Source organism: Falco naumanni, chromosome 3, assembly GCF_017639655.2.
Source record: "Falco naumanni isolate bFalNau1 chromosome 3, bFalNau1.pat, whole genome shotgun sequence".
Classification (NCBI taxonomy): Eukaryota; Metazoa; Chordata; class Aves; order Falconiformes; family Falconidae; genus Falco; species Falco naumanni.
The window spans coordinates 73553723-73581709 of record NC_054056.1 but is presented as its reverse complement, the minus strand read 5'-3'; the positions used below and the strand labels follow the sequence as shown (position 1 = coordinate 73581709).

General features: G+C 41.6%; 1 protein-coding gene across 1 annotated transcript; it reads right to left on the bottom strand.

Moving 5' to 3' along the window:
• Positions 1–15585: 15585 nt before the first annotated feature.
• Positions 15586–26757, bottom strand: MRPL15 (mitochondrial ribosomal protein L15). The gene is made up of 5 exons (XM_040586486.1): positions 26600–26757; positions 24074–24231; positions 21266–21431; positions 20609–20732; positions 15586–19382 (listed from the first exon to the last, which is right to left on the bottom strand). The coding sequence occupies exons 1-5, from the start codon at positions 26696–26698 to the stop codon at positions 19045–19047; spliced, it is 885 nt and encodes a 294-aa protein (XP_040442420.1). The 5' UTR covers positions 26699–26757; the 3' UTR covers positions 15586–19044.
• Between the last annotated feature and the right edge of the window lie 1230 nt (positions 26758–27987).

The following is a 27987-nucleotide window of genomic DNA, read 5'->3' as shown; positions in this document are numbered from 1 at the left end:
TTACTAAGGTAGCTACTGTGACTGAAGGCTTGAAACCCCAGCAGAAGAGCAGAGGAAAACAGAGTGTTAATGAGGGGTGCGCCCTCCAAGGTGTACAAGAAAAAGAACTGGTGTCTGACAAGCAAGGCTTTGCGTTCAAAGGTGAGAACAATAATTGCCAGTTGCTATTTTTCTTCTTCTTTGCAGATACAGCTAGCATTTGAGGTCTTGATAGCTGGTTTTATATGCTTGCCTAAAGGTTATTAATTCTTCCTACACTGTTCCCAGTTAGATGGAGTACCTTATAATATAACTTCCTCATTAACATCAAGAGCTGTGATTATACAGTTTTGTTACCAAGGGCTTCAAAGAAATGAAGCCTAAATATAATCTTACAGTACCTTGTTACAATACAAAGCACATCCTCTAATACATTTTTTTTTGTTTGCATAAAATGCAGCACAATAACGGTTCACTTGACCTTTGCCCCCCTGTATAGTTCATTTTAACATTGTTTGAGGAGCACAGAGTTTGCATTTTGCAGGGCACAGGTGCTCTGCCCCACACTGGAGGCTGAAGCTCAGCCCGGCGGTGTGGTGCACTGCTTCTCCCCCCCACCAGCAGCTGGACTCAGGGGATTGCTTTTGTGGTCCACCAGGAATTTCCTGTGATAGAATATCAGAAACCTACTGGTGACTAGTAGGAGGTGACTTCACAGGGCAAAAGTTCTCTCCCTACAATAAACATTCTCAGTGCCGCTGTGGAGATTTCCTACACAGACCTGACAGCCGCCAGCTACTTGTCATCCCGACAGAGAATGGCTCAGGGAAGGGATCGTCGTTCGTAAGCATTTGCCACCTTAAAAGTGAAGCTGCACTCCCACTGCCATTTTATTAATGCCTCCTGAGAAAAGGAAGAATTCAAGCTACCCATGCTAATTTAAAAAATCCCACTGATATTGACTGAGAAGACTTTAAAAATACACAAATCCACAGTTGAAGACAGAACATACTGGTATCTATAGGTACAATGATACACATACAGTCCATATATACCATGTATCCTGGGATCTATAGTACTGTAGTATGCGTACAGTCAGAGAACTAACAGAACAATTATGAAAACACCATATTCCCTCTGTACACAGGTTTCCTTGGGGAATCAAGCACAGGGATATCCAGCCACAAGATTTCTTGCAGGGGACTGTCATTTGGAGGATCCAAGCATTAAATCTGAGCCCAACACAATTCCTTTGGCAAAAAGGACTGAAAGGACTGTCAGGGGTACTAGAATCGTTTGGTTGGCTGAAATAACGTGTAACTGGGCAGATTGCAGTGAAGTTTACAGACTGAAATAGCTTTGGGGAAACAATACATTAATTTCCTGTGGAAAATACATCTATTAACATGGAGACTAGGCTTGGTTGAGTCCAGCATGGTAAAACAGCATGCTGGAAAGCTTGGAAGAAAATACAGCTCAGCGTTGGCTTGGAAGTGCTGAAAAGTAATAGCATCCTCAGAATCACAGCCATGCCACCAGGGTCTTCCTTGGTGGAGGCAGCAAGAGAAAGCAGAGGTTTCCAGAAGGTATCTTTAAGCTGTCTCACCAGCTCCTCCACATACTCCCGCACTTATGCACAAAGGCCGCAGCCATGGCCTTCACCGTGTGCTTTCTGAGCAGGTTTCCTGTCCACTGGACAAAATTCAACCCCAAGCAATGCTGAAAAATTTTGCATCTGAAATCTCATCATCAGCTAGTGGCCATTTCCGCAGTAGAATCTTCATCAGGGCTGGATAGAACAGGTATCTCAAATCTCGCCTTGCTCTGCAACTAATAGCACTACATCAGGAAGAAGAAAGGAAAAAAACGCAGTAGGAAACTTGTAGGAATATTCAACACTGGAGATGTTTGATGCTGCACTCCTTGCTTGCTGTTCCTGAAGTGTTCCTATATTCATTGACATTTGTCCTGAAATTGCTGACTTGCCTGGTCAGAACAGCCTGTGCCTGCGCATGTATGTGTGAGGACCAGGGGGTCAGCACTTCAGCTCCTTTAAGCATAGCAGTGGGGAGGAACAAAGCCTTGCTTTTAAGAGTCCTCTCTCCTTATATTCTCAGGTAAACTCTTCTTTTTCCCCCTGGACGTGTACAACCTTTAAACCAGCATGATTTCTACGAGAGCTCTGACCATTCCTTCTTGGAGGGCTTCATTCAGAGAAATAACATCCGCCTTACCCCACAGTCTGTTAATGATGCATGGGGAGACAAGACCGCATTATTTGGCCTCAGTGTACTCACCAAACTTTTAGTGGCAAATAGATGTTCGTGCTGAGGGAAGACTAAATCCATCTGTCAAGCACTTTTTTTTTTTTTTTTTTTGGTGATCGAGGCTGATCTTTTTAGTCTCAGTGACTGAATTTCCAGTCAGTCACTATGTACTCAGGAGGAAGAAACCAGTTTGGTTAGCTTTTTTTTCTGTTTCTCAGCAAGCAGAACACTGTATTCCATTTCTGTGGACCGTGACATCCCATGGCACATTAAAAGCCTTATTCAAAAGCAAGACAGCCATATTTTACACTCAGCAGGAGGCTCGAGGAAGAAGTATGAGGCCAGGGTTATTCTGACTCTGGACAGCTTGTCAAAATGGGAGCTAGGAACAAAGCTTAGGACATTCTCTGCCAGTTCATGTGATTGATCTTGAAATAAATAAGCAGAAGATTGCCTCAGCAGGGATTTTCTTTATATTACAAGAGAGACTGCATAGAAGAAGGTTTAAATTCAGAAACAGCTGAACTTGCCCTTGTGCTTTTGTTTTCTAAGTCTCCATCCACTGCACAGTATGTCAAGCCCTATGGAAATGCTGAGGAGGGCTCTGAAATTAACAGGACTATTTTCTTGTCCACACTTGAACAGAGCAATTGAACAGTAAGACCTCAGCTTAGTTCATGGAGCAGGTTCACTGATATCTGGGAACTCCTTTCCTAATCTAGGCCATATCTCATGTGCTGTTTCATAGTTTTACCTCAAAACCATAAAAAATTCATCAGGTAGTGGGAGAGCTTGAGAAGCCCTTCATTAGTCTGCTCAGCATTTTATTCTGATTGAGCTTTTCAAAGAGATGATGACAGAAACTGCACTAATCGCCTCTGCCTTCTGAAAAAATAAAATTAATTTACTGAAGTGTAACACAAAAAAAGGCAGAGTACATTATATTTCCCATGGCTATCCAGTTCCTCTATGCTGGAGAAGGGGCTTACACATTTCCACATGCCAGGACCCCTTTCTGTTCTTCTCTTCCACAGATGTTTAAGGTAAACCAGAATGGAAAAGGCTCTGCAAGGTGGACACTATGCTTGCTCTTTGACTTTAGCATACAAGGCTGGAATTAAGCCTTGACAGAATCTTCTGAGTATGCTTAACAACATAATTTTCTATCTGAAATTGTTTGTGACATGTTTGGGCAAATTAGAGCTACCATCCATGAGAAATAAAATAATCCAACCTCAGTTATACATTTGAGTCTTATAATTAAGAGGCACAGGGGTCAAAGGGGCTTCTTGAGCAGTTTGGTTCACCTTATTCCAGAATAAGATCCAAGATGGCTTCATGTCTCCTGAAGCTTCATGCAATTCATAGGGTGCAAGCAGACAACACTCTTTGAAGTCAGTGGTTTTTGCCTTTGCATGTGACAAGAAACTTTAAGAAGTCTGTTCTTAGTGCCATGCAGGAGAGAAAAAACACAGATACTGATTCCCTGCTTGTACTAACAAAATTAAATCACAAAACTTCCACTGAGAATCTAAGCTAAACTTATGGAAAAAGCTTTCACCAAGTGAATGTGTAGGAAAGGAGGTCTTGGCTTGGAGCTTGGCTCACCACTCCATGGGTGCGTCATGGGAGAAAGTAAATACCTTGACTTCGGTAAATTGCTATTTCCATCAAAAAGGAGCATAATAAGCTTTATGATCCTTTTGATTCCTGCACCTACTACACTCAGTGTGCATGGGGAAAAAGACTGGCGCCAAACAAAATGGCTCTTGCTTTTGAACATTTTTGAAGTTATTCTTAACTTCAAATCTAGTTTTGTTTGTTTAACTTCAATCTAGTTTTGTTGTGGGTGGAAGATCTCTTTTGAAAGATCTTTAACATGTCACAGGAGATGTCAGTTGTGTTGAGGCACAGGCGGAAGACAGCGGTGATTGTTGTCTAATGTTACATAGGTCACTTTTCTCCTTCACATTTGTTTTATTTCCTCAGGGCTGTAATCAGGGGGTTGAGGACAACCAGTTTTGAAGTGCTTTCTGGAAGACAACAGAACTTCCCAGAGTCAGCAGCATATTTCCCATCTAACAAGGTATCTGACAGCAGCGGGCTTTAGAAAAGCAGCAGAGGTTATAGAACAACTAGGTTGCCAAAACACAAATCTTGTCCTCAGCAGAGCTACAAACAAGACGGTCCTTCTGTAATACACTTACGTCGCAATACTGTTCTGAAAATTTCCCAAGCTTGAGGAAATCTGAAGATCCTACTTCACTACACATTGTCATCTTTTCTAATGCAAGGTGAGGAAGAATTAGATGGCTCACTGATGGTAAAAGCAAGATAGTTTGGTTTCTGTCCTAGTTTAACACTGTCTATTGACAACCAGCAGGTGACACATTTATACAGCAGAAATACATTGCTCTCACTCTGTGATCCTCAAACTGGCCACTTGGTGCTTGGCTCCACAGAATGGTACGTTACTTAATTTTAGGGTGAAAAGGAGAATAAATGCCCTTTTCCCGTTCAGTATAACACAGTGCCATGTTACAAACATGGACTGCACCTCACAAAATTGGTTTCCCATAACAATTTGGTTGGAGAAATGAACATTAATGTGCTGTGTATTTGTATCGCATCTGATTTCCCAAGGCTATTTATTCCAGTATTTGACTGCTGGCTGCTGCTTTCCTACCTGGAACACTAGTGATCTCAGCATACCTTCAGTTCTTGAATTTGTAAGCAGAGCACCAGAGAAATAAGTTTACTCCCGCTAAACAATAACTTTATAGGCAGCTCACTGGGGCATTTTGTAGAATGATATAGCATAACGGAATTTAAACCCCTTGAAAACCGGTCCAAACATACCATGCTTAATGAATGCTTCCCATCACTGTTTAAATCTATTAAGAGAAAGAAAAAGTGTCTTTACAAGAGTCCTTTGCTTATTGTTAGACCTGTTAGTACTTCTTTTCCTGGTGCTTTTGAAAGGTTTAGCCCCACTTCATTATTTCAATGTAATGAGAGTATTCATCTTACTGACTTACAGGTATTCTCAAAGACTGCAGGTTTTAACACCAGGAAATGTAAAGGTAATAGAGTAGTGGCTTTCCCATTTACTAACCATTATCTTTCAAAACTCTCCTTTCCTTCACCCCAGCGCTGTTGCCTCATTCATCTCCGCGCGCGACTGAAAGCGTTGAAAGCTTTTCATGAGCAATTAATTACAAAAAGAGGCCTGGGGCCATCTCCCAGCCTTTTAAACAGCTCGCGCTGCTGTGGGGCAAAGCCCGTTCTGAAGTGTTCCTGCTTCGGGACACCCCCGAGATTTCTTCTCTCCCCCATTAGAGACTTCTCACCTCCCTCCGCAGCCGGCCCAGAAGCGGAGCCCCGCACCGGCCCCGCACCGGCCCCGCCGCTCGGCAGCCGTGCGCGCCCCGGGCCGGGTGGCCGGGCTAAGATCGCCCCCCAGCGGCCACTGGGCTGCCGCTGCCCTGCCAAGCTTTTGTACCGTAACATCGGGGAGGGGGGGGAAACCCACCACGGCCCTGCCACACACACTTCGGCCGTAATTCTAACTTCTTGTAAGGAAGGTACCCGGAGGTGCCGGGTGTACCTGTGGCTGTACAGCTCCGTACGCATCTCCTGCCGCTGGCGGTGGGTGCTGCCCTACTCACAACGCTTTGGAGATTACCACTGCGGCTGGCAAACGGTTCCCAGTCGATTAACCACAAATTCAGTCCTACAAGCTGAATTTTTGCATGCTGCTCTGTTCCAGCTTTGTACCTGTCCCCATTTACACGCTGCATTTTTTTTTTTTTTCACTTGCCACTCCTAAACAAGAGAGACGGATTTTGTTGAGTCAGAGAGAAATAGGCATCGACTGCTTTATTCACCGGTGGCACAAACCCCACAGGGCTGGAGAACACGGCCACAAGCTGGAGACGGCTGCTGCTGCCCCTCGGTCCGTGCAGCCAGGGGAGGCAGCCAGCTCGGCCCCAGACCGTGCAGAACCTCGCTGGTGCTGGTGTTTTAGCAACGAGCATATTTTGGTGGGTAAATCCTCCCGGGAGATGCCAGGAAGTACCAGCCAGCCTCCCCCTTGAACAGCGGGACACACGTTGGCCCTGCTGGCCCCAAGCGTAGCTGAGTTACCTCCTTGTTTCCCGCTGAGTCACACCGGCAGGTGCATTCTCCCAGTTCCAGCCAGGGCAGAAAAGGAGCTGGTTCCTCTCCAAGAGAAAACGAGTAGCACAGAAAGAGGTATTTTTTAGGCAATTCAAAGACGGTCCACATCTGCAAAATAAGTTTGTGCAAAACGTTGTTCTTTATGCTTGCCTGAGTAATCAATAAAAGTCACTGCCAAGTCACACATGGCATAAATTAGGAAAAAGGGTGAATGTCCATCTCACAAAAAGTTAGGACATTATCTTGTTAATGAAAATCTTACGCTAGGCTGATAGCAGCTTCCAATATTTTTTATTCTCTGTATTTTTTGTGCTTGACATCTATGTTTCTGACACGGATCAACAAAATCTGTCTCCCTTGTTTGGGAGTGGCAAGTGAAAAAAAACACAGAGAGTATGTGGAAACAGAACTGGAACAAAGCAGCATGTAAAAATTCAACTTGTTGAGCTGAATTCGAACTAAATACACTTGGAATAGTTTTGAAAGTTTTAGACCTGTTGATGTGAAAGCAGAAAGTTATAGTTCTACATTTTCTAACCTTAAAGGGCTGTCAACTTTGTGTATATCACACCACAACTGAAAGGGTTGCTCTTACTACTATTAAAGGCAGTATTAAGACTGCTGCAACTAAAAAATGTTTTGGGGAAAAATATTTCTTTTCATTTTAACAAGATATTTCGTGGACTTGAATTCATCGTTTCCCTCTCCAGTCAGTACCTTCGTGCGCATGTTTCCAACAGCACCAGGGGCAGGAGACACGAGCTCTCACCCATGGCTTATGGGCAGCACCCCTGCTGAAGCCTGGCTTCTCTAGCTTCTGGTGTCTTAATGAGAGGAATTCATATTTAAGCCCATCTACCCCTGGGGACACATGAGCATCCTCTCCCTGTCCACCTGCTTGTCTTCATGGGACTTGTGGGACTTTTTTCTCTTTGACACTTCCACTCCTTGTCAAGGAGAGCTGAAACAGTTCAACAGGTTTCAGAAGAAACGGTGAGGGAGCCAAATGGATACACAGAAGGCAAGCGTGCGCTGTTGCACGATTCTCTCCCTAGGAAATCAGGCTAAACCACAGGAAAACCTGATTGTAGCATTCCCTGAATCTCATTAAGGGAATCATCTTCCAACTGTATCCAGTTACGATAAGAAGCCATCACATTCTAGGAATGACAGCTGGCATAAGTGTTAGCTACCAAATCATATTTATCTGGGTGGGCCTGAGGTCAACAGCTCTGCTACCTATAGAAGAAGTGGCTATGCCAGCATCACCAGCTTTTGCCCTACCTATGCCTCCCAAATTTTGTGACCAATGGATTACTACTGTCAGCCCTCCAGAAATATTATAGACTGTCATGCATCCACATTAAAGTTTTACTTTTCATATTATATACAGGGATGGTGTGCAGTTTTATGAAATCAGCAGTTTATGCTCGCTATGTTTTTTACCAAAACAAATTTATAGCCAGGGAGCGGCTTTCTGATTGTCAGTCAAGGAGAAACAAATTACAGTATTTTCATAGTAAATAATGGACGTTGGTGTAGATTTGTTTTCCAATTGGATGTGAAAAGAACCAAAGAAGACCTGTACCATGATTCAAGATGACCTGTGTCCTGTGGGACCCTCAGACATGTCTTTCATGTGGTCAGAGGCTTTAGCATCCAGCACAGAAGAAGCTGAAATGGGCAAAGAGAAGAGGGAAAACATGTGAATCGCAGGAAAACAAAATAGCCTTTACAGTTGTGCTGTTAACTTTTCATTCATATGAGACCTTTATATTCTCCCTTTGACCTCTTCATTTTAGTAAGCATTTTCTGTTCATTAATCATTTGAACAAGTTGTGCAAACATGTGAAAAGAAATTCAGTCATTTCTCAGTGAGCACAAAAGTTCCATCATTTAAATGGCATTGTGCTATATAGCTTAATGCATGAGCCTATACTTCACCGTGATGTCTTTATTTGGACTAGCTGATAAGATTTTATAGGGAAGTGGAACCAGAAATTTTCAAAAATTCACAATTCAAAAAGGAGCCAGTAACACTACAGGCAAGAACGATAAACAGTGGATGGCTTCTGGTATTAGTGGATAGAGACACAGAGTGTTTCAGTATAGAATCATGCATTTCCTGGTGGTTTTCTGTAGAAAGCCCCCAAGAAACAATCTCAACAGTGTAAAATATTTTACCTAAGGTTTCATCAATTAGTATTTTTAGAACACAGCTGTGTAAAATTCAAGTGAACGTAAGTGGGGAGACATCCTGAATCACAAGAACTAAGATCACATAGATACGTTTAGCTTTAACTTTCATTTAGTTTTAACTTTGGCTGTGACTGAAATTAGGAATAGCCTTTGTACTTCATATTTGCAAGTATACGACGAATCTGGTTGCATTGCGAATAAAATACAGGGTCAGGGGGCTCACTCTGTGCCATCATCTCCAGGCTAGGACATGGCTGGAGGACTGTAGCCACCCCGCGATGGGGGTTTCAGGGGGAGTTTTGAGCATGGAGGGTTGCTCAGTGATTTCCCCTGGCTGTGCCTGCACACGTTCCCCCACCTGCCCTGCCGGAGCTCCATACCATACGTTACTTTGAAGCAGACATATGGGCCTAGCTTTACCCTAAGGCACCTGCTACTTGGGTACTACTACTACCAGTCTAAGTAGAGCAGCACAGGATTAACAAGGACTATTCAAGCTGCCTGAGGCTCTGATTAGGTTTCCCAGAAGTGACACCTACCTGTCCATGGAGACAGAGCTGTAACTATTCCTGTGCTATTCCTCGTAGGCACAAAAAGTTACTTTGATACTGGAGAGCTTAATTTTTCCCCACAAGGCTGGTTTGAACAAAGGCAGGAATCCTGCACTTGTGGTCTGAAATAATGAAAACAATTGGCTCAATCTAACCAATTAACAAAGCTCCCGTTACCTAAAGAAACCCCACCAAAACAGGGAATCACTATGTACTGCATTCCTCAAACTCAAAGATCACATTCAAGGCCTTCAGGGTCCCCAATATTTAGCTTTCAAAATGAAGAATTTGAAGTCTATTACTCACACCTGGTCAAAATCATATTTACTTGTTCTGTGACTCTTGTTCATAACTGATTATTAGCTTTGCAGTGGAAATTAATTTAAGTTTAGAAGTCACGTTTTGTGAATTTTTAAAACAATTATTCAAACTGACTATGCAAATGAACACCTTTTAACCTTGCCTGTGAGCTCCTTCTGGACAGACACCAAGGATGGCTGCAAACACCAGTGAGAAAATGCTGCTTTCCCTTCAGGCAAATGTTACTGGGTGACAGTTTTCAGACACTCACCAAATTGCACTGTCAGGTTTTCAGGCAGAGAAAAAAGAACCATGTTTTATGTGTGTGTGGACAGTTTTGCTATTCTTGTTCCTAGTGCCACAGCACCGTGAAGGGGCAGCAGGGCAGGGGCTGGCAGCCCGTCCTGTCCCACTGCCCCAACCAGGAGCAGGGCAGCTGGGGGCACCAGGGCAACCTGGGCATGGGAACAGGGCGCTGGCTGGTGGGTCAGGTAGGGATGGTCAGGTCCAGTGGTGCCCTTGCAGCCCTGGGACAAAACTGTGAAAGCTGTGATGATGGAAGAAAATAGGCCATGATGATGTGGACTAGCCTGCGCACACACAAAAAAAAATAAAAAAAAAATTGCGTGTACACAGTGTCTGAGCACCCGAATCCCAGACTTACAGAAAGGTGGTGGCTATGATGGAGGCTTGTATTGCTCAGACTGGAAGCTGCTGCCTTTGAAGGAGATTTTAGCCTCAGGAATTTGTTAGCCCTCTCTCCAGAGGCACATCCTATCAGAGGCAGTTAGCAGATGGAAAGTGAGTGGATTTTAAAATACAGAACCTGTATTTTTTCACGGGCTAATTAGAAACATGCCACAGATACAGAACCAGAGCTATACATAAAGTTCCGAGTCAGATATAAAAGATTATCTGAAGGGAAAAAAGCCTGCCTTTTCCGTTCAACAACACAGGGCTTGTGCAAGTTCCTAGTTATTTCATTCAGGAAGAATCAAAGTTTCCTTTCAGCCACACAAAAACACTGAGCTCTGAGTCTTCGTATAGCCAAGTGCAGTACTGGTAGCAAACAGTCATGCTGAATCAACCAAAATGTTTCTTTCCAATATTTCAAGAATCGTTTAAATGACAAGAGAGATTCAAAAGACAAAAAATTCCTCCAGTCCCAAGGACTGCTCCAAGGAGGCTTCTTTAGGGCTTCTATGTAGGGTTGGATGCGAAACCCATTAATGCAGGCAACCACTGAGAACCTCTGCAGCCTACTTTCGGAGTCAATGATTATTCTTACAAAGAGAAGACTGCTTTGGTTCACACTGCAGGGGGGGTGTTTCCCCAAATCTATATGGCTGCTCGTTTTGGTAAAGGTCACACATAATTCTCAGAAGGCTGTTATACTCTTGAAGATAACCAAAGAAAAATCAGAAGCATTCTGGCAGAATATTTTAGCTAGGTTTTACTGTTCCTCTTTAATACGCAGTTTGCCAAGGCACAGAACTCAAAAGCATTTCCAGCAGGATCCGCAATGACGATGGCACAGGCAGCACTTTCCAGGTGGCAGCGCCATTGTAAGACACCACTCCTGGTCAGCAGATGATCAGCAGGCAGAAAATTCTGCTACTCTGAGAATATCCCACTATGTTTGATTTTGGCTTCTTTAAAACAGGATGAGCAAAGAGAATCCAAACGCCAAGGTCAGCCATGATTTTATTAAGGAGAACCCAGAGAACCGTATGCTGAGTTTACCACTGACGGCTATCGGCCACCCCGCCATCGCGCAGAGCGGCTGCACTGCACAGCTCCCAGGAGACTCCATGCCAAACCTTCGTGGCTCCAATACTAAGCTTGAACAACCTTACAGGCGACCTTAACTTCATCTTTGGAACAGTACACTAGAAACACCAAACACAAAGGCTGAAAGTGATGATGAAATAAACTAACGACTCACTTTGGTGTTTAAACCCTCCAGACTTCGAACCAGAATTCTGTGAATTCCCATAGGAACAAATGCGTCTGGTCACTAGGTGTCAGCCTTGCCTGCACCAGCAGGACACGCTGGACCTTCTCCCTATCCCAGCCAGCAGATGCGACTCTCAGCATCTTTGAGAGATGTAATTTGTAGAAAGCAGCAGAGGAGGATGCTACCTGTGTGGGATGCTTTTGTACCTGGTAATATAATATTTGTTACCCTCTGGTTTGGATGCTGGAAACAACGTGTTTCTTTCATGCCGAGGAGATGTGACTGGAGGTTAACTGCAGAGACAGGAGAGTTACCCTCTCAAACAATGAATAAATCAGCAGGGTATAAGCAATGAATCAGTAACTGTTCTGCACGCTTCACAGTATTTACTGTTTATCCTAAAGCATCAGTCCCTGGAATAATGCCATAATGTGAAAATGCTGGCTCCCGCTTCTTAAATTTGCTTCTAGCCTTGCTGGATACAGGAACAATGCTTGGAAAAAGATCCCTGCAGGGCTGCAACTCTAAGGACAACAAAGAAAACCTAAAATGTATTCTTTAAATAATTTCTTGAATAGTTACGGTTCATAACAGTACAGTCAGCAAAACCAAAGTGATTAAACACGCAGTAGAGTTTCAGTGGTGTCTACAGAATACTCATACGTTTCTGATTTTGGAATCTCTCCAGATGGAGACTTTCATACCTTGATTCTCATGTTTTCAAGCCTGTGCTGATTATCTTTTCTTTCACTCGGACCAACTACAGTACCATAGCTGCATGCCCATAGCGGTGTCCTAATATGCTGCAAGCAAAGTCATCCAGCTCAGTTGAGAGCGACTGTTCAAAGTGGCAAAATGGGCACTTTTCACAAGACAGAGCAAAAACTACTTGAAAGCTTTTTACCGCCCATTTGCTTCTTAGGTTCTCTTAATGAACAGATAAGCTTTTCCATGCTAAAGACAAAAATCATTGCATCCCAGTGCTTCGATTCACTCAGATACATACATACAAATAAATGCAGAAAACCTGACACAGGTAGAATTTTGTGACACATTCAGATCCTCACTACTGTAATTTATTTAATGATTATTCCACAGTAAACACCTGTCTAACGATGAACCTGGAGAGGCTGGAGCCTTCCAATAACAACAAAACTCAACAACAAAGTCACAATCAGCCCAGACATTTCACAAGTCCTAGAAGTTAGGGCGGCAGCAGTGTCATACCAGCCAAACCCAACATAAAACCAGTAGAAATATTTTGACTGGAACAGTCTCAAGCCTAGTACATGTCCCATACCCAGACTGCCTGCTGTGGTCATTAGCACAGTCACCCTGACAAAAAAAAGAAGGGATAAATGATTGCCCGTGCACCAAAAACCAAACACATCTATGAGGTTTTCAGGGACCCAGAAATCATTGAAAACAGGAGAAACGGCAAGTCCAGCTCTGTAGAAGGATCAGTCACAAATCTGTCTTTTATACAAACAACTCATCACAGTAGCTGAAAAGGGGACCCTAAGAGTACACTGGACTGCATGTGCTCAGAGAGCAGTAAGAGAATGGGTGTTTAAACATCTTAGTCACCTTCTCTAACCATTTCAAGCACCGCTTGCTGAAGCGGACACCTCAGAGGGGCACTATCCTCCTCTCCCATTTTTTCTTTTGCAAATTCAAGTGACCCCGATTTCCATGCTTCGCTTACACAAGGAAACACATAGGTTAGTTAGCACAGATATCAGCAACATTTACATGACAGCCACAGAAGGTAGGCAGGCAATACCAGCACAGGGCTGGGAACTGGGAGTCATTCACCTTGAAAGTCAGAGGCTTCCAGGAGGGATGCCCCTGATTTCTGGACCCTGGAAAAGCTGCTGTCTCCGACAGTTGTAAAATAACACTGACTGTCTAATTGCCAGCATTTCACCTCTTGTGGCACCAAGACTTGTTTTTTATTAAATCAGCATGCTTATTTTCAAAGACAAATACAACCTAGTACATCAAGCTTCAGAAGTTCCCAATGGTGAGCCAGGCAATCCACACTGGCGATATGTGGATCCCTAAGGAGAACTTCCAACCACCAACTTCAAGCATCTTGGGCCAGTGAAAACAGTGAGAGGGATTCAGCACCACACACTTGAGTTTTGGGTGTACACAAGTGTGCTGTATCTATTATCACAGCCAGTGACACCCCCAATGCAATTTAGTTGCTCAGCTATCATCTGCTTCAGGCTAAACAACTGCGATTCCCCAGGTTCCATGGACCGTATCAACCAGAATACTACCGAGTATGAAATGAGCTTAAACAACTGTCTGCCTGTGAGCAATGTAAATTTAGACTTGCGTTAATTTTTAAATTAAGACAACATTTCATTATTTATACGGAACTTGGATTCCAACTTTTGAAGCTCTGAATCAGAGCTATATTCAACAAGTAAAGAAAGCATCTCCCCCGTAAGAGAGTAAGAGTGAATTTGTTTTCTTAATTTAAAGTACTCCACATTGGGAGCAAGGCAAACTACACCAGCACCAAAAAAAAAATATTAAACAAAAAAATTAAAAAATCTAAAGAAAATCCACAGAGAATTAGTTTACTATAAATTTACATACAATTTTTCATAGACTGCTCTATGTACACAAACCCCTAGCTGTAATCACCTGCCCAAGGAGTAACAATAAATATATTAGCATCAGGAAATTGTAGACTTTCAGGCTGACATGCCCACCAGACAGGATGAATCCGGAGACAGGATGAATCTTACAGAGGCTAGGTTTCCAGAAGTGCAAGGAAAGATGTTCTGGGCATTGATGCACGGAATGCACACTTGTCTGTCCATTCAGACTTGTACCTAGTGTGCGTAAATCTGAGTTAAGTGCACAGACACCCTTCTAGGAGTGCTCCTTGACTCTGAATAAACTCCAAATCCACTGCTCAAAGGGCTCTCCAACCTGATCAGCACGTCTTGAAATGTGCAAGGTTAACAAGTAAACAACATTGCCGTTGACATTTTTAACAACAAAAGCAACACCAGTCCAGGAAACTCAAGCCACGAAAAACCCCCTCTTATAAACAGATGCAGGAATGATCAACACTTTTCCTGCTCCAGAGGCACATAAAACAACCAGATTTTCAAACCCAGAGTGGGCCAGACAGGATGACACTGTGAGAATGATTGAGCCTTGCAGTTCCCACCACTACAACAGGAGAAGTGAGAAGAGACCTCGGAAAGATGCAGATGCAACAGAGGGAATATTAACCAAAGGAGACAGAATAGATCTGAGGGTAGCTTGCTTCCACTGAGAAACCAGTAATTCTTTAGACAATGCCATGTATTTCTGCTACAAAAGACCAAACCATCTGGCCTCGTAGATGAAGGAGCTTAAAAAGTTTGTAATTTTCCTCTGGTAAGAATTCTGTCAAGCCTAGACTTCTGACTTCATCTTTTCACAGACTAAACCATAACAATACGCTGATGTACAGACTGTGAGCTACATAAATCTATTCCCACCTGATCACTGAGCAGGAAATTTTAAGAAATAAGTCTGCATATGGAATATTAAAATGGCCATTTTGGGCAGACACAGCAGCCTTATTTTAGATATATGCAAACTAAACACATAAATATTTAAAATACAGAATTTTTGCAACAATTGCAAATTAGAGAAATTCTTACAGAACTTGTGTCCAACAGTGCAAAATTGGCTTTGCATTACCATTTACATTTTAGCAATAAAACAGAAAACACAAAATAGCAATGGGAAGCTATCTTCGTAATTGATCACTTTTATATGACTTCCTGGAGCACTAACATCAATTATGCTTGCATGTCAAAACAATGCTGGCGCACTGCCAGTGAAGATTCAGATCAGGGCCACCATTTTATTCATTTATTCCTTTTTAGGAATCAGCGAATGGTACGGTCAGTTTTTGGTTGTTAAACATGAACACTAAATATGAAGTATAATGAATTAAGCACTAGCATGACTTTGTTGTACATAAGTGAAATGAAATAAAGCAAGTTAAAATAGATGCATTTTCCAAGTCTGCAGTCAGTCACCTGCAAGTATAGCATTGGAAGGTTGCTGTTAGTAGAGTCTATGTCATAAGAAACACAATATTTCTAATTATCAAGTTACGATATAACAAGGTATATACTTGCTCAGAGGCCTTTATTTTGATTGCAGTCTCACATTTAATCAGTTTTATCAAGGAACTATTTAAAAGTATGATGTCAATAAAAATTGATATGGCTTTCAATATGTTATGGCACAAATAACATTTCTTTTCCTCAGCTACTTAATTCTTTTCTGCTTACAGCAGACTAGGTGTTTCTTGCTGTGTAATACATTGTTGCATATGAAAACCCCCTATCAAAACAGGATATCCAAGGCAATCATTTATCTCATGAACATGAAAACATGATACATAACCTTAAGTGAAGAGAATGGCCTGAGATGCCAGTGCTGGCTTACAGTCTTGCATCAATGAGCCTAACCCTCACATAATCATCAGTCCATTGGGAGGCTGCTTATTAGGGGTTTATTAGAAACCTCGTCAATAACTCCTGGTTTTGATAATTCTGTATTGGGTCGCCAGGAGACTTGTGTTCCTGACAAGATAAAATGAACAGGAAATCCTCTACAGCCTTGCCACTTTTTTCACTAGTAAATAAAAATCATAACAACCATTATGAAATACTAGCTACCATAAACAGAGGAGGAGAAGAAAAAAAAAAAAAGACAAGCATTGCATATTTTAAATAAAGCAACATATAGCCCTTCTTGCCCTCTCCAATTACAAGATGATAAAAGATCACCTTTATAAAGTAGAATGACCGGATTTTGTGGAACGTGGCTGTTTTGGCTCCAAGGTATTTGTAGTGTTATAGTATCAGAGCCAGGATACAGCTGCCTTGTGACTAAGATGTCGTTCACTGAATAAGTGCTATCCAATCCCTCAACGTCACCAGACATCTGTTTCCTGTTTTCATTCTTTCTTTCACTGTTATCATTTTATCCAAGTTACCCTTTCACCTGAAAACCATTTAGAAACCTACCGAAACCAGCGCATGCATGCGTGTGTGTATCAAAGAAGTTGATTTAGGGAAAAAAATTGCCGAGAGCAATTTGTTCATTTTAATACAAAGAGCAGGAGTGGAAACAAAGTTGCTTTCCCCCTCTTCTCCTCCCAAAAATACACAATGATACATAAACACTTTTGTCTTCTGGTCTTCACTAATATGACTAACTTCCTTCTTCACTTCCAGTTAAGTAGCTTTCCTGTTGAGTACCACCACCTCCACAAAATACAATTGTGAATTGATTCATAAAAACAGAAACATTATGGCACAAATAAGGGAAGGCAATAAATACTCTTCCCCCCGCTCCAACTCCTTCCCAAATGGAGGCAGTAGTATTGTAATAACAAAAAGAAAGAAAAAAAAAGGTTAAAAAAAAAAATATTGCTTGTCATTTAAGGTTCCAAACCAACAATCATCAGGATGCAGAACAGGATACATCTAAAGTGAGAAAGTTATTTACTTCACATTCAAGTTAACACTAGCTATACTTTTTTTGGCACATGGTGTTATTCTTAATGTGCCAAAAAAGTGTTGTGCACCTTATAAAATATGAATGTTAACGCCACTAAGACTGAATTCCTGTTATTCACAATCCAATTTTATATTGGTGTTGTTTTGCTGTTTCACCTATACTTAAACCACAAGTCAGGAGAACAACCATTACTGATAGCATCTAACACACATTAACAACAAACAACAGAAGCTGAAAAGTAAAATTGTCAAAAATCAGTGACTTTCCAATGTTAATCTCTGGATTTCAGGTTATTTAATCAGCACAAGAATAGAAGACTTGTTTTATTTTGTTTTGTGATTACAGATGTTCATGTTAATTGAAAAGGTAGTTTGTTGAATGAAGCAAAAATCTGGGTTGGTTGACAAACACCAACAAAAAAAATCATCTGCCTTTTCTTATTCTCTGAAAGAAAAACAAGGTATTTTGTAATTTTTTTTTCTTTCCCCCTCCCCCTCCATGGCACACCAGCAAAATACAGGTGTTATACAGGAGAAACAGGAGATTCTGGCACTCAGAGGGCTTTCCCTAGGAGATGGGACGGTTTGGCAGCTACAGGAAACTGTCAGTAGCACTTCCAAGGGCACAAACAAAAATTGCAAAGCAAGACTTCTTGTGTTCTGGTCTTCCGGCCTGTTTCCTGCACCCTAATAATCAAATTATCCCTATTTTAAAGCCAAATTCAGCTTCCATAATTACATGAACTTTAATGAAGCATCTCATTAACTTCTGAGGAATCAGAGCAAATTCTGGTAATTAGTTTCCTCTCTCATCTTTCAATTTACCGCTTGGTTTATCATCCCAAGTGCCTAATCCTAAGCTTCCGCATGAAACCTAGAATACTCTTGCATAGTAATAACACAGTATTCTGGAGAGGTTGATAAAACAAACATTTGCTGGAAAATAATTTTCAAGAGTATATCAAGTCAGAGTAATTAAAATACTGCTTCTCATAAAACCAATCTGTTCATAACTTTTCGCAAAATCTAAATTCATTTGTCCGCTGTTACATATGCAAACTGTGATCAAGCTGAAAGCTGAATCCTAATTGTGCACTCTGTCCACCACATCCCCATCTACAATCCCCACCACAATCTACTGTCACTGTCTTAATATTCATTGATTCTGGATTCTGCTATGCACTTTTATTAATGACATTATATTTGTGTCTGGACAAGTTTTAAATTTTGTTTGAATAATACAAGCCATTGATTTAAGATGGCCATCATTTTTTCCCCTCCAAATTTAGATAGAAAGTTCTTTTAAACTGCACAAAAAGTTTAAAAGTCCTTTTAAACTTTTTTTTAAACAAAGTCTCTTTTAAACTAAAACTGCTGTCTTTCTCAATTCCATCTGAAAGAGTAAGACAAAATGAAGACTTCTTAAGCTCTAGAGCTATTGATGGTAGTGGCAAAATCCAAAACATTGCTACGGAATTGAAGAGGTTAATGAATCCTTCTGTATTTTGTTATTTCTGGTTGGGTTTGTAATTTTCCCCATCCAAAACCAGATGGTCTATCTCTTAGAGGTATATCAAGATATAATTTTCCAAAACATCAATTGTAACATTATGTAATATGATTGTAAAACTAATACTAATTTTGTACAGCCATGTTTCCAATTTTAAATTGAGGGAGGGAAAGATATTAACTAATTTTTAGGTCAAGTTATTCTTTGAATAAGCTTTGAATGAACTTTTAGGTCAAATCATCCCCTGAAATAAATGCAACTTGGAAACATTCTGTCTGAAAAAAACACAATCTCCAAACCCTGGCAAATAATCACAAGAGAAAGTGCCCAAACATTTATGTCAGAGTCTATGCTGTTTCCAAATGTGAACTTTTCATACACTGTGTTATGAAAATAAAGAAGTCAAGAGCTACACCAGAAGATTACATAAACAAAAATTTATGTTTTGCCTAGTATAACAGGAGTCTTAAAAAAAACAAACACCACTTCATATCCATTATTTCATACCCAGATGTTTCCTGTACACCTGCAGTTGTCTCCAGTGCTGAATTCATGAGCTATAGTATTTTAACAGATTCTCATCAGTTGGTTTTAGAATTTTCTTGTCTGCCATGTTTACAATCCATCCTGGAGCAAGACCAAAAAATATCTGTCTGGGATCCTTGCGTGAGCTTAACATTTTGAAGAGTTCATCCTTAGTTATGTCTGGTAAGACATAGCCGTATTTCTTGGCAAGTTCAAGCCTGGCTTCTGCAACCTTAGATGGATCTGCCAGGTACCCACGATTCCTGGCATCAGTGTAGTAACGCACTAGATCTTCAGGTGGAAGCATTCGCTTTGGAATAGGCTGGCCACGCAGAAAAAATACTACTGGCTTACATAAAATTTCTGTGGGCAAACATGAAAGAAAATTAGATAGTATGCTTTACAATACATATTTAAGAAGGTGTCATTTAATATCTTTATTTAGTACTTTGTGCCACATAAATTATTGAACTCTTATTATTAAAAAGTATCAAGCAGAACCCTGTGTTTCTTGGCTTAAGTTATTCTTATTCAGAACAAGATAGTGGTTCACAAGTTTCACTTAACCAAACAAACAACTCTGTTTTAACTGGTATTTATAATGACAACCTGGATGAATCGTTACTTCTAATGCATTTAGAATACCTACTTTGGAAAGATACAATAACTAAAATAGATGTCTTCATATATTTAAAGGACTGACTTCCAGGTTAGAAGAAACACATTTGCACGGCTATTTACATAGTGTACCAACAAATGTCAAATGTAGTGTTTCTATAAATATTTTAAAATGAAGAATCAATGGCACATGCATCTATCTAGCCATTTGGGAAGACTATCTTCTCCTCAAGTTTTACTGAATTTGGCAAATTACACTCCAGATCCTTTTAACCTTCGTATTTTTATTGTTTTCTGGATTGGAAAAAAAGGACTTTTATCACTCCAGAGTAACACATTTTGCAAACTAAAAATGTCTATTCCTCTTGTTCTCAGCCTCATTCACACATGAAAGCTCCATTATTGTCAATAAAAACTGCATGAATGAATATTAGGCAGGATGCAGCCTCAAGCAAAGCAAAGCCTCATTCTTCAGTGAAAGTGTTCTGAAAACAATAGCCATTTTGACTGGAATGATTCTGAGCTTCTGTAACTCGGTTATTTCCTCACTTCAACTAGAAAATTATTTTAAATTAAAAACAGAAATATCCACAGTGGGTTTTAAACCTAATTCTGCCCCCCCCCCCCCAATTTTCTTAAGTATTATTAAACACATGAGAAAGTTGGAAGACAAATATTCAAAGAAACAATCTTTTATGAGTTACTCTGTTTATAAAGCTACGTGGGTTTCTTTAATTGGCTGACTGGTAAATGACTGCTAACACTGGTAGGGCTGAACAAGCAAATGGTTAATAAAAGCAAAACTGAATGCATTACAGTTCAACATTTGTGTAACAGTGTGTTGTTGAAGCTTTTAGAAGAGAAAAAGTGGATGATTTTCCAGAAGAACTATATTTGAAACTTTTATTTGGATCATTTAATCTTTGCACATTCAGAGAGAAAGAGAGGCAGAAATGGAAAGGAATTCTTACCCAAACTCCTCGGATCATAAAATGATGTTGTTACCACACCTCCATTTTTTTCTACAGCTGCAATTGCTAATTCAGATGCCCTCTGCACTTCAATATTTACTTTTGCTGAAAAAATATCAGCGCCCTGTAAATTTCAACACAAATCAGAGTAACATTAAAATGAGTATTTTAGGACATACACTTATTCCTCTCTGCAAAATTTTAAGAAACGTGAAATCCTGCAAAGTATTATGATTTGTCTGTTCCTTGCATCAAGACAGGTAACCAAACTGCTCTCGCTCAGTCACCCGGATTGAATGAAAAAAACCCTTTGCCTGTCCAAAAAATATTCATACATTTATTTCAGCATATTCTAGTCTTCTGTTGTCAAATACTTTAACCTCTTGTTACATGCTTCTTATCTGCAATTTCTGTAGTGTCTCAGATCTTAAAACATCATACTGGGGTTTCGTTTGTTTTGGTGTTTTTGTTTTTTTTTTTTGGCAAATCCACAGTGCCCTCTAGCGGGGTTATCATCATAACATCCCACAGCAAACCGATTTAGAAAAGCAAAGTTGCTCCCAAAACATGAGAAGGACAACCTGACTGCCTGGCATGGAAAAACAGAAACCCCAAGCTTTTATACTGCCCGAGGTAATAAGCATCTTGCATGTATACCTCCTCCACGAGCTGGACGCCATAATCCCTTTTGAGAGGCTGCACTGTTACACCTCTGGCGTTAGTGAGCTGTGTTAAGTCAATTGGCTGTGTGGGGTCAACTCTACCCAAATCGATCAGGTACTGCAGCCTCTGAAGACTGAGCGGTTGATACTGCCGTCTGAGGCTGGGGAGAGGAACACAGAAAACAAACAAAACAATGAAAAATTTCAAACACTGAAGCGTCAACAGGAACTAGTTAACCAAGATACAACACATAATATTTCATTTTCTACATACTCTTAAAATTACCAAGTAAGTGTTTAAAATGCACCTATCCATAAACCAAAATTATAAGTTTAATTTAATGCAAATACAAGCCCTAGTCACAGGTCAAGACTCCATTATGCCTTCAGGTTGGTCACACACACACCCCCTCCAATATATTAATTATTTTGCTGTTGCTGAGCTCAATTTACTCCAGAATACCTCTCTACTTGTCGACTGGTTTAAGGAAGCTAAAAAGATGAAGAAATCAAAACGTCAGCATTTCTTGGTAACTCAACTAGATTCTAAATAACTACCTTCTTCAAAGTGAGTCCAGCTTGGTAGCTTCACTGAAATTTTCATTCAGGAAATCCAAGCAAAAAACCCAAAATAAACCACAATCAAAACCAAATATACCCTCTCCTCCCATACAAATTTAGTCAAAGACTATCTGCCCAACCCTGTATGTGCTCCTGCATAGTTAGCCTATATCCAACAAGATATTTTAGTCTGTTACCACTGTACCTGACATCTCACAAGTACTGAATGGAATGTTCCTCAAAATACCACAAAGGAAGAGAAGTATCGAGAAAATGCATACTGACCCATACCCCCAAAGGAAGTTGGAGTATTTTGTCAATAGCCATCAGCTTCAGCAGAAACTACTGCATTTTATGAAGTTCTAACTTTACTACACAAACCAATCCTTAGAACAGTTTTCCCCATCCCAATGTCTATAGCTACTGCACATAACTTACACTGATGCTCAAAGCTTTCTCATGCAATTGGTTTGACCACCACTACAGGAAATTTGTGTGTGGTAGCAGAAAAACTGAGAGCTTATCTCTGTTATTGGCAAGCTAAATAAGAAAGAAAAACAACAGAATTTACACCATCAGACAGCTCTTAAGAAAGGAGAAGTTCAAGAAGTGGAGGAACACCACTGTAGACAGAAAGAAGGAGGTGAAGATAAACAGGCAAGGACATTGCTCAGCATACTCCCATCCTGCCATGATAGCGCCTCTGAAGTACACTTTCAATGTTCACTAGACAAACATTTACAATAGATGACACAGATTCTGCAAACGTTGAAAAGAAATTGAAGTATTTTTTTTTTTTCCAAATGCTGTCAGATCTGGTTAAAAAGAGCAAGACCCTACTAATTTCTTGTCACTGCAGAAGCCTGGATTTTTGCTATTGGTAATTCATGAACTTGTAACAACTGTTAACACAAGAAGCTCAGTGTCTGCATTCTGCAGTGTTTCCTTTGTAGGACTGCAAATCTAAACTCTTGTCTTCAGCTATGGAAATTTTTTCTCATTTACTCTTGAGAGTAACTTAAGCAAACAGGAGGCAATGACAGTACTTGGAAATAGAGTTTGAACTTCAAAATTAGTAAGACTCACAGAGAAAATGTTTAGTAACCAGTACAGGTCTGCAAGTTATACTGCATGCATAAAGAATGCAAATATAAAAATGCACCGCTATTTGATGAAGTTGTATCAGCAAATGAAACATGAAATCAACCTGCAAGTTTAACAATTCACAAACACACACAATCTTTTTATTCTTGAACTGTCTGCTAAGTGTGGCATATTTTGCCTGTAACAGCACCATACAGGTACAGAAGTTTTCACGATCATACCTAAAAGCAACAAAATGATTACTGACCCAGGTAACATACATGCTATCCTAGGAAACAAAACCAACTTTAAACAACAACAAAAAATTAAAAACCAGTTTTGTAATCGTCAATATAAGTGAAGGAAATTAATAAAACACCAGCATACAGCTCTCCAGCTAAGAACAGTGACTGCAGAGAAGACACGTTAGATGAATAATTTTAAAAATTAAAAAGCTGGAAGATGGACACAGAACAAACAAACAGGGTGTGAAAAGAGGACGAAAGCGTCAAACCAGTCCCAGCACCTGAGGAGAACAATGGTGAAAGATGACTTCATGGCCTCATCCGGGAGATTTGATATTAAAGAGCTTGTTAAAATCCTAGGTGGAACAGGTGGAGTACAGACAAAGACTGCAGTGTTGCAGGACTAAAAAAGTAGAGTCATGAAAAGAAGCAGAATTGTTTGGCTAGCAGCAGATCAGAGCTTCACATGAATAAAGCTAACAGAAATAACAAAGCAAGGCTTTGCATTACACTTCCATGCTTAACATGCTCACTTGAGTCAATGGGCCTGTTCCCAGCCAGTTCAGCATGTTACCTGCTGTGCAGGCAGGCAAAGAGAGAAACAAACAAGTACAGAGGAGTGGTCTCAGAGAAGAATCGCACTCAGCTGTAGAAGGAAGGGTAGCCTGCTACAGATGCGGGATTATGCAAAGAAAAGTACAAATAAGCAGAGCTGTGAAGTAACAGAAAATGAGTGAATTCATTAAAAAAATAATCTCAGAAGAAGTGGGAGATGCTGTTAAGGAAGCTAACAATCTGAGAGGAATAGTTCACTTTCAGTTAGACCTGTTTTGGCATATTGGCTTCTAGCTTCAGAAGGAAGATCAAGAAAAGCAGACAATGATCAATTTCCAAGTAAATGTGAAGAAACTTACCTATGTCCCTCATTAAACCCATATTTTGGTATGGCCAAGTAAAACGGAGTTTGACCACCCTCAAAGCCTAATCGGGGGCGATTTCCTCTTTGTCTTTCTCCTTTATGACCTCGACCACACTTCCTACCTCCATATCTTCCACGGCCACGTCTTCTCTCCTTGAAAACAACCAATGATACATTGATACATTTAGTCAATGATTTTGGAGATAAGCATCTCTAAAACATGATTTCAGACATATGAACAGCTAAGCAAAATGCTGATCCTTGAGGAAAAATTAAGAGATAGATCCATTTGATCTTACAAAGTTTTTCCCATTTAAGCTACCATTTACTGGAGTGTGAACACATGTGGAAGGAGCAATGTCACATTGCTAACCAGTCTCTTATCTGCACAACACAATTCACACATCTGTTATTTTCCAGAGTTCCTCAGTGTGAATCAGTCACTAGAGATATGTGAAGCAATGCGTTCTGAACAGTATTTGTACTGCTTATAAGCTAACTTTGGTTAAGCTGCAGCACAGTCACTGCTGGATCAATAACAATGTAAATAATTATTAAACAGACTACAGTAAGCCTCTTCAATTTATCTTTTTTTTTTTTTAATTCAACATTCAAATAACCAAACTTCAAGCACCGTGATCCCACAAATTGCTATATGCAGTTAGACTGCAGACAGAATATTGAGTAAAACTCAGGTCTGAAAACTGCTCCTTACAACATGGTATTTGATTACTAGCCTAACACCGTAAAGACCTAAAATTTGATGGTTTATGCTCTTTATTGTGTCCGTAGGTTTTCCAAAGTTATGGAGTACTTAATGTGCACTGAAATATTGGTACAAGAGTCAGTACAGACATACATCAGAAGCTAGACTAGACTATCCCAGTCACCAAAGGAAGTTGAGTTGTCCCCAGCCCACGCACTATGCTGCTTTACTCACAGTGTCTCTTGTGCTGACACAAGCAGTTGTGCGGCCCTGTGCTGGACAGGTAATGGAATTAAACTAGATGAAACCTAACTTTCGTCTAACTGTTTTTCTGCTGGTTTAATTCCCTGCTTTGGCTCACTGCACAACCTCTAGCAGTGGTAGGAAATACACAGCAGGTGTGAGCACCTGGTGGCAGAGGGACGCCCACCCTTTCTGGCAGTTGCTCATCACACCCCCCAGACTACACCATGACTTTAGTAAATACAAGCTCACTGACAAGGAATGTAATCAGTACATTGACCAGATTTTAGACTGTTGGAGGAGCCAATCAAGGCTTTTTTTTTTATACAACTTCTGTTTGTGAAGACAAATGCTGTTAAATCTGCTTATTTGAGAATAAGGCTGTCTGACACCAAAATCAAAACAACCAGACAAACAGAGCTGAGGTCACTTGTACAAATTCTAATGGAAGACAAACAGCAGCAGCATGGGGAAAACATTGCTCATTTCTTAGATGGAGTTGCAAGTTACTTGCTAAAGACTGAATGAGTGTACAAAAATTTCTACTTTCAAGATTAAAAAAAAAATAATGTTCTCCTAAACCCAACAGATACCTTGAAAAACAGAGTCCCGAGGACAGACACTGGCAGGTAAGCATCAGCTCTAGTAAATCGCAAGTTCAGACTATCTCTCAACTTCTCAATGCTAAGCTTGAAAATACCATTTGGAGGCTGGATTAGTTTGAAAAAACTTAAGAATCACCACTCCAGCACTGAACAGTGCTACTTCTACCTTAAATTGATCCTGGCCAAGATGGACATTCACATCTCCAAGTGAAGTAACCTGACAGCAGAACCCCAACAGCTGTAGGGGGAAGAATTTCCATTCTGTTGTCTTGTTACAGGTTTATGGGGTTACCACTATGCAGCACTCACCAGCTCTGTTGGCATCTCTAGGGAGCCCTAAGCACTGACAGGGAAGTGCTGCAGGGACAGTCCCCTGTCAGTCCCCTATTCCTACGACTTTAGCCCTTTAACTTCATCCCCCTGTACACAGATATCCGGCACACACACCCCAGATTGGGTTCCTCCTGGTTTCTTTCCTTTATTTGTCTATCACTTTACAATGAGACAGGGAAGATTTAGTTTTGTTTTTGAGAAAGCAATAGTAACAAGAAACGGTGGCTGGCACCACAACCCTTTTCCTTTTAAACCTTTTAACCTTCCTTGCCTTTTCTAGCGTATTACCCCATCCCATAAACATTCGTTATTCCATACTTTACTATTTCCACCCGCCTTCCAACAACGGCCCCGAGGTTTCGCTAGGATCACCCATCAGCCAAGTCCTCTGAGAGGACATCCACGCGCACCGGCTGTAGGGCACGCAAAGGGCAAGAACAGGGCCAACACACACAGCAGTGCCACCCGCTGCCACAGGCCGCTCTCCTGGGACCTGCCACCATCTCCCCAAAGGCCCTGTGACAGGCCCCGAAGAAACCGCCACCGGGGCCGGGCATGCCCGACGACGACGTAGAGGCCCGCCGCCGCAGGGAAAGCGCGCCCGCCACCCACCCGACAAGCTGCAGGCACTCACCCGCTTTTTGGAGCCCGGGCTGGGCCTTAGGTTGGCCAGACTAACCCTGGGCAGCGACCGCAGCAGCTCCAAAGCCTTGGTCCCGCCATTCCCACTCATATCCGCTCACCTCCCAAGGGCAGCAGTAAGGGTGGCGCGGGCGAGCTGCTTTACGGCAGAACCGTAAACGGCACCTCCCGCGCCCTCCCAACAGTGTCGCGCAGGCTGCCCCGCCGGCGGGGCGGGTGCGGACGGAGGGGGGCGCTGGGTCCGCCGCTCCAGCCGGCGCCGGGGTCACGGGCGCCCGAGGCGCGGCGCGGAGGGAGGCGCGGCGTGCGCGGGCGGGGCCGCCGAGGGGCGCGGTGCGGGAGCCCGGCTGCCCTCCCGCGTCCCGGCCGGCCGACGGCCACGCACCGCCGTCCTGGGAGAACGGGGAAGGCGCGGAGGGTTACACGTGAACACGGATCCGTCTTTTTAGTCGTGTGTTAACTAAGAATACCAACGGATTAGGCGTAGGTCCCAAACCGCATTTCGTTTTCCCGTATCTGCTTTTCTGTTCCTCACACAGATCTCAGCCGAGTACTTTAACGCCAGGCCTCGCAAACCGCCAGCCCGCACCTGAACACAGCTGGTGGCAGCGCGCAGAGCAACTGGAACCACCGTGCCCTGCGTCAACCAAAAACGTTTGAAGGTGGATACTCACTGGAAATGTGCATTATTATTAGAGGCTTTTCCTTGTACTGGTGCAGTACTTGATCAATTATTTTAATCCAAAAAGTGGACCTACTGGAAAATCATACAGCAGCTTCAATCGGTACATTGGTCGGGTGGGAAGTCAGGTACTCTCTGGTGCAGGGGGCATGCCGTGTAGGCTCACTGGAGCGAAGAACTGAATTCTAGAAGCTGCTGCTGAGAAGTTACAGAGCAGAAAGGCTGGTTCCCGTTGTGAAAGTCACTTGATGCTCCTACCTGCTTTCAGTCCTGAAACTTCTGTTTGACGAAAACCTTGTTCCATGTTGAATGTCTGCTTCAGGTTTCATCTTGGAGAAAAGGTCAGCCAATAGCTCTGCTAGTTCTGAGAGTAAATAGGGGTGAAATGGGAATCACGTTGCAGAAATTTATGTTTCAGTATGAAATCTGTATAGCTTCTTACCCCCTTCAGAAAAGATTACTAACAATTACAATGTAACAATACACATGAAATGCTGGTATGCACAACCATCTTACCCAAGTCCCTTTTGGTCACTAGGACAGGGAAAAATACGTAAGTTTAGAGTATGCTTTGCCTTGTAAAGCTGTCACTACACTAAGCAGAACATTGAAATTAGGTAGAAAAGTATCATTCCTAAGATAGATATCTCACTGTAAAGAGACAGCCAACTTACAGGTCTTTGAAAGATTCATAATTC

Bases quoted from the DNA above. Each gene is read 5' to 3' on its own strand.
- MRPL15 (XM_040586486.1), bottom strand. From the start codon at position 26,698: ATGAGTGGGAATGGCGGGACCAAGGCTTTGGAGCTGCTGCGGTCGCTG. The intron at 24,232-26,599 runs GTGAGTGCCTGC...GTTGTTTTCAAG, and splicing joins GCCCGGGCTCCAAAAAGCGG to GAGAGAAGACGTGGCCGTGG. The intron at 19,383-20,608 runs GTAAGAATTCCT...GTTTGCCCACAG, and splicing joins TTATGATCCGAGGAGTTTGG to AAATTTTATGTAAGCCAGTA.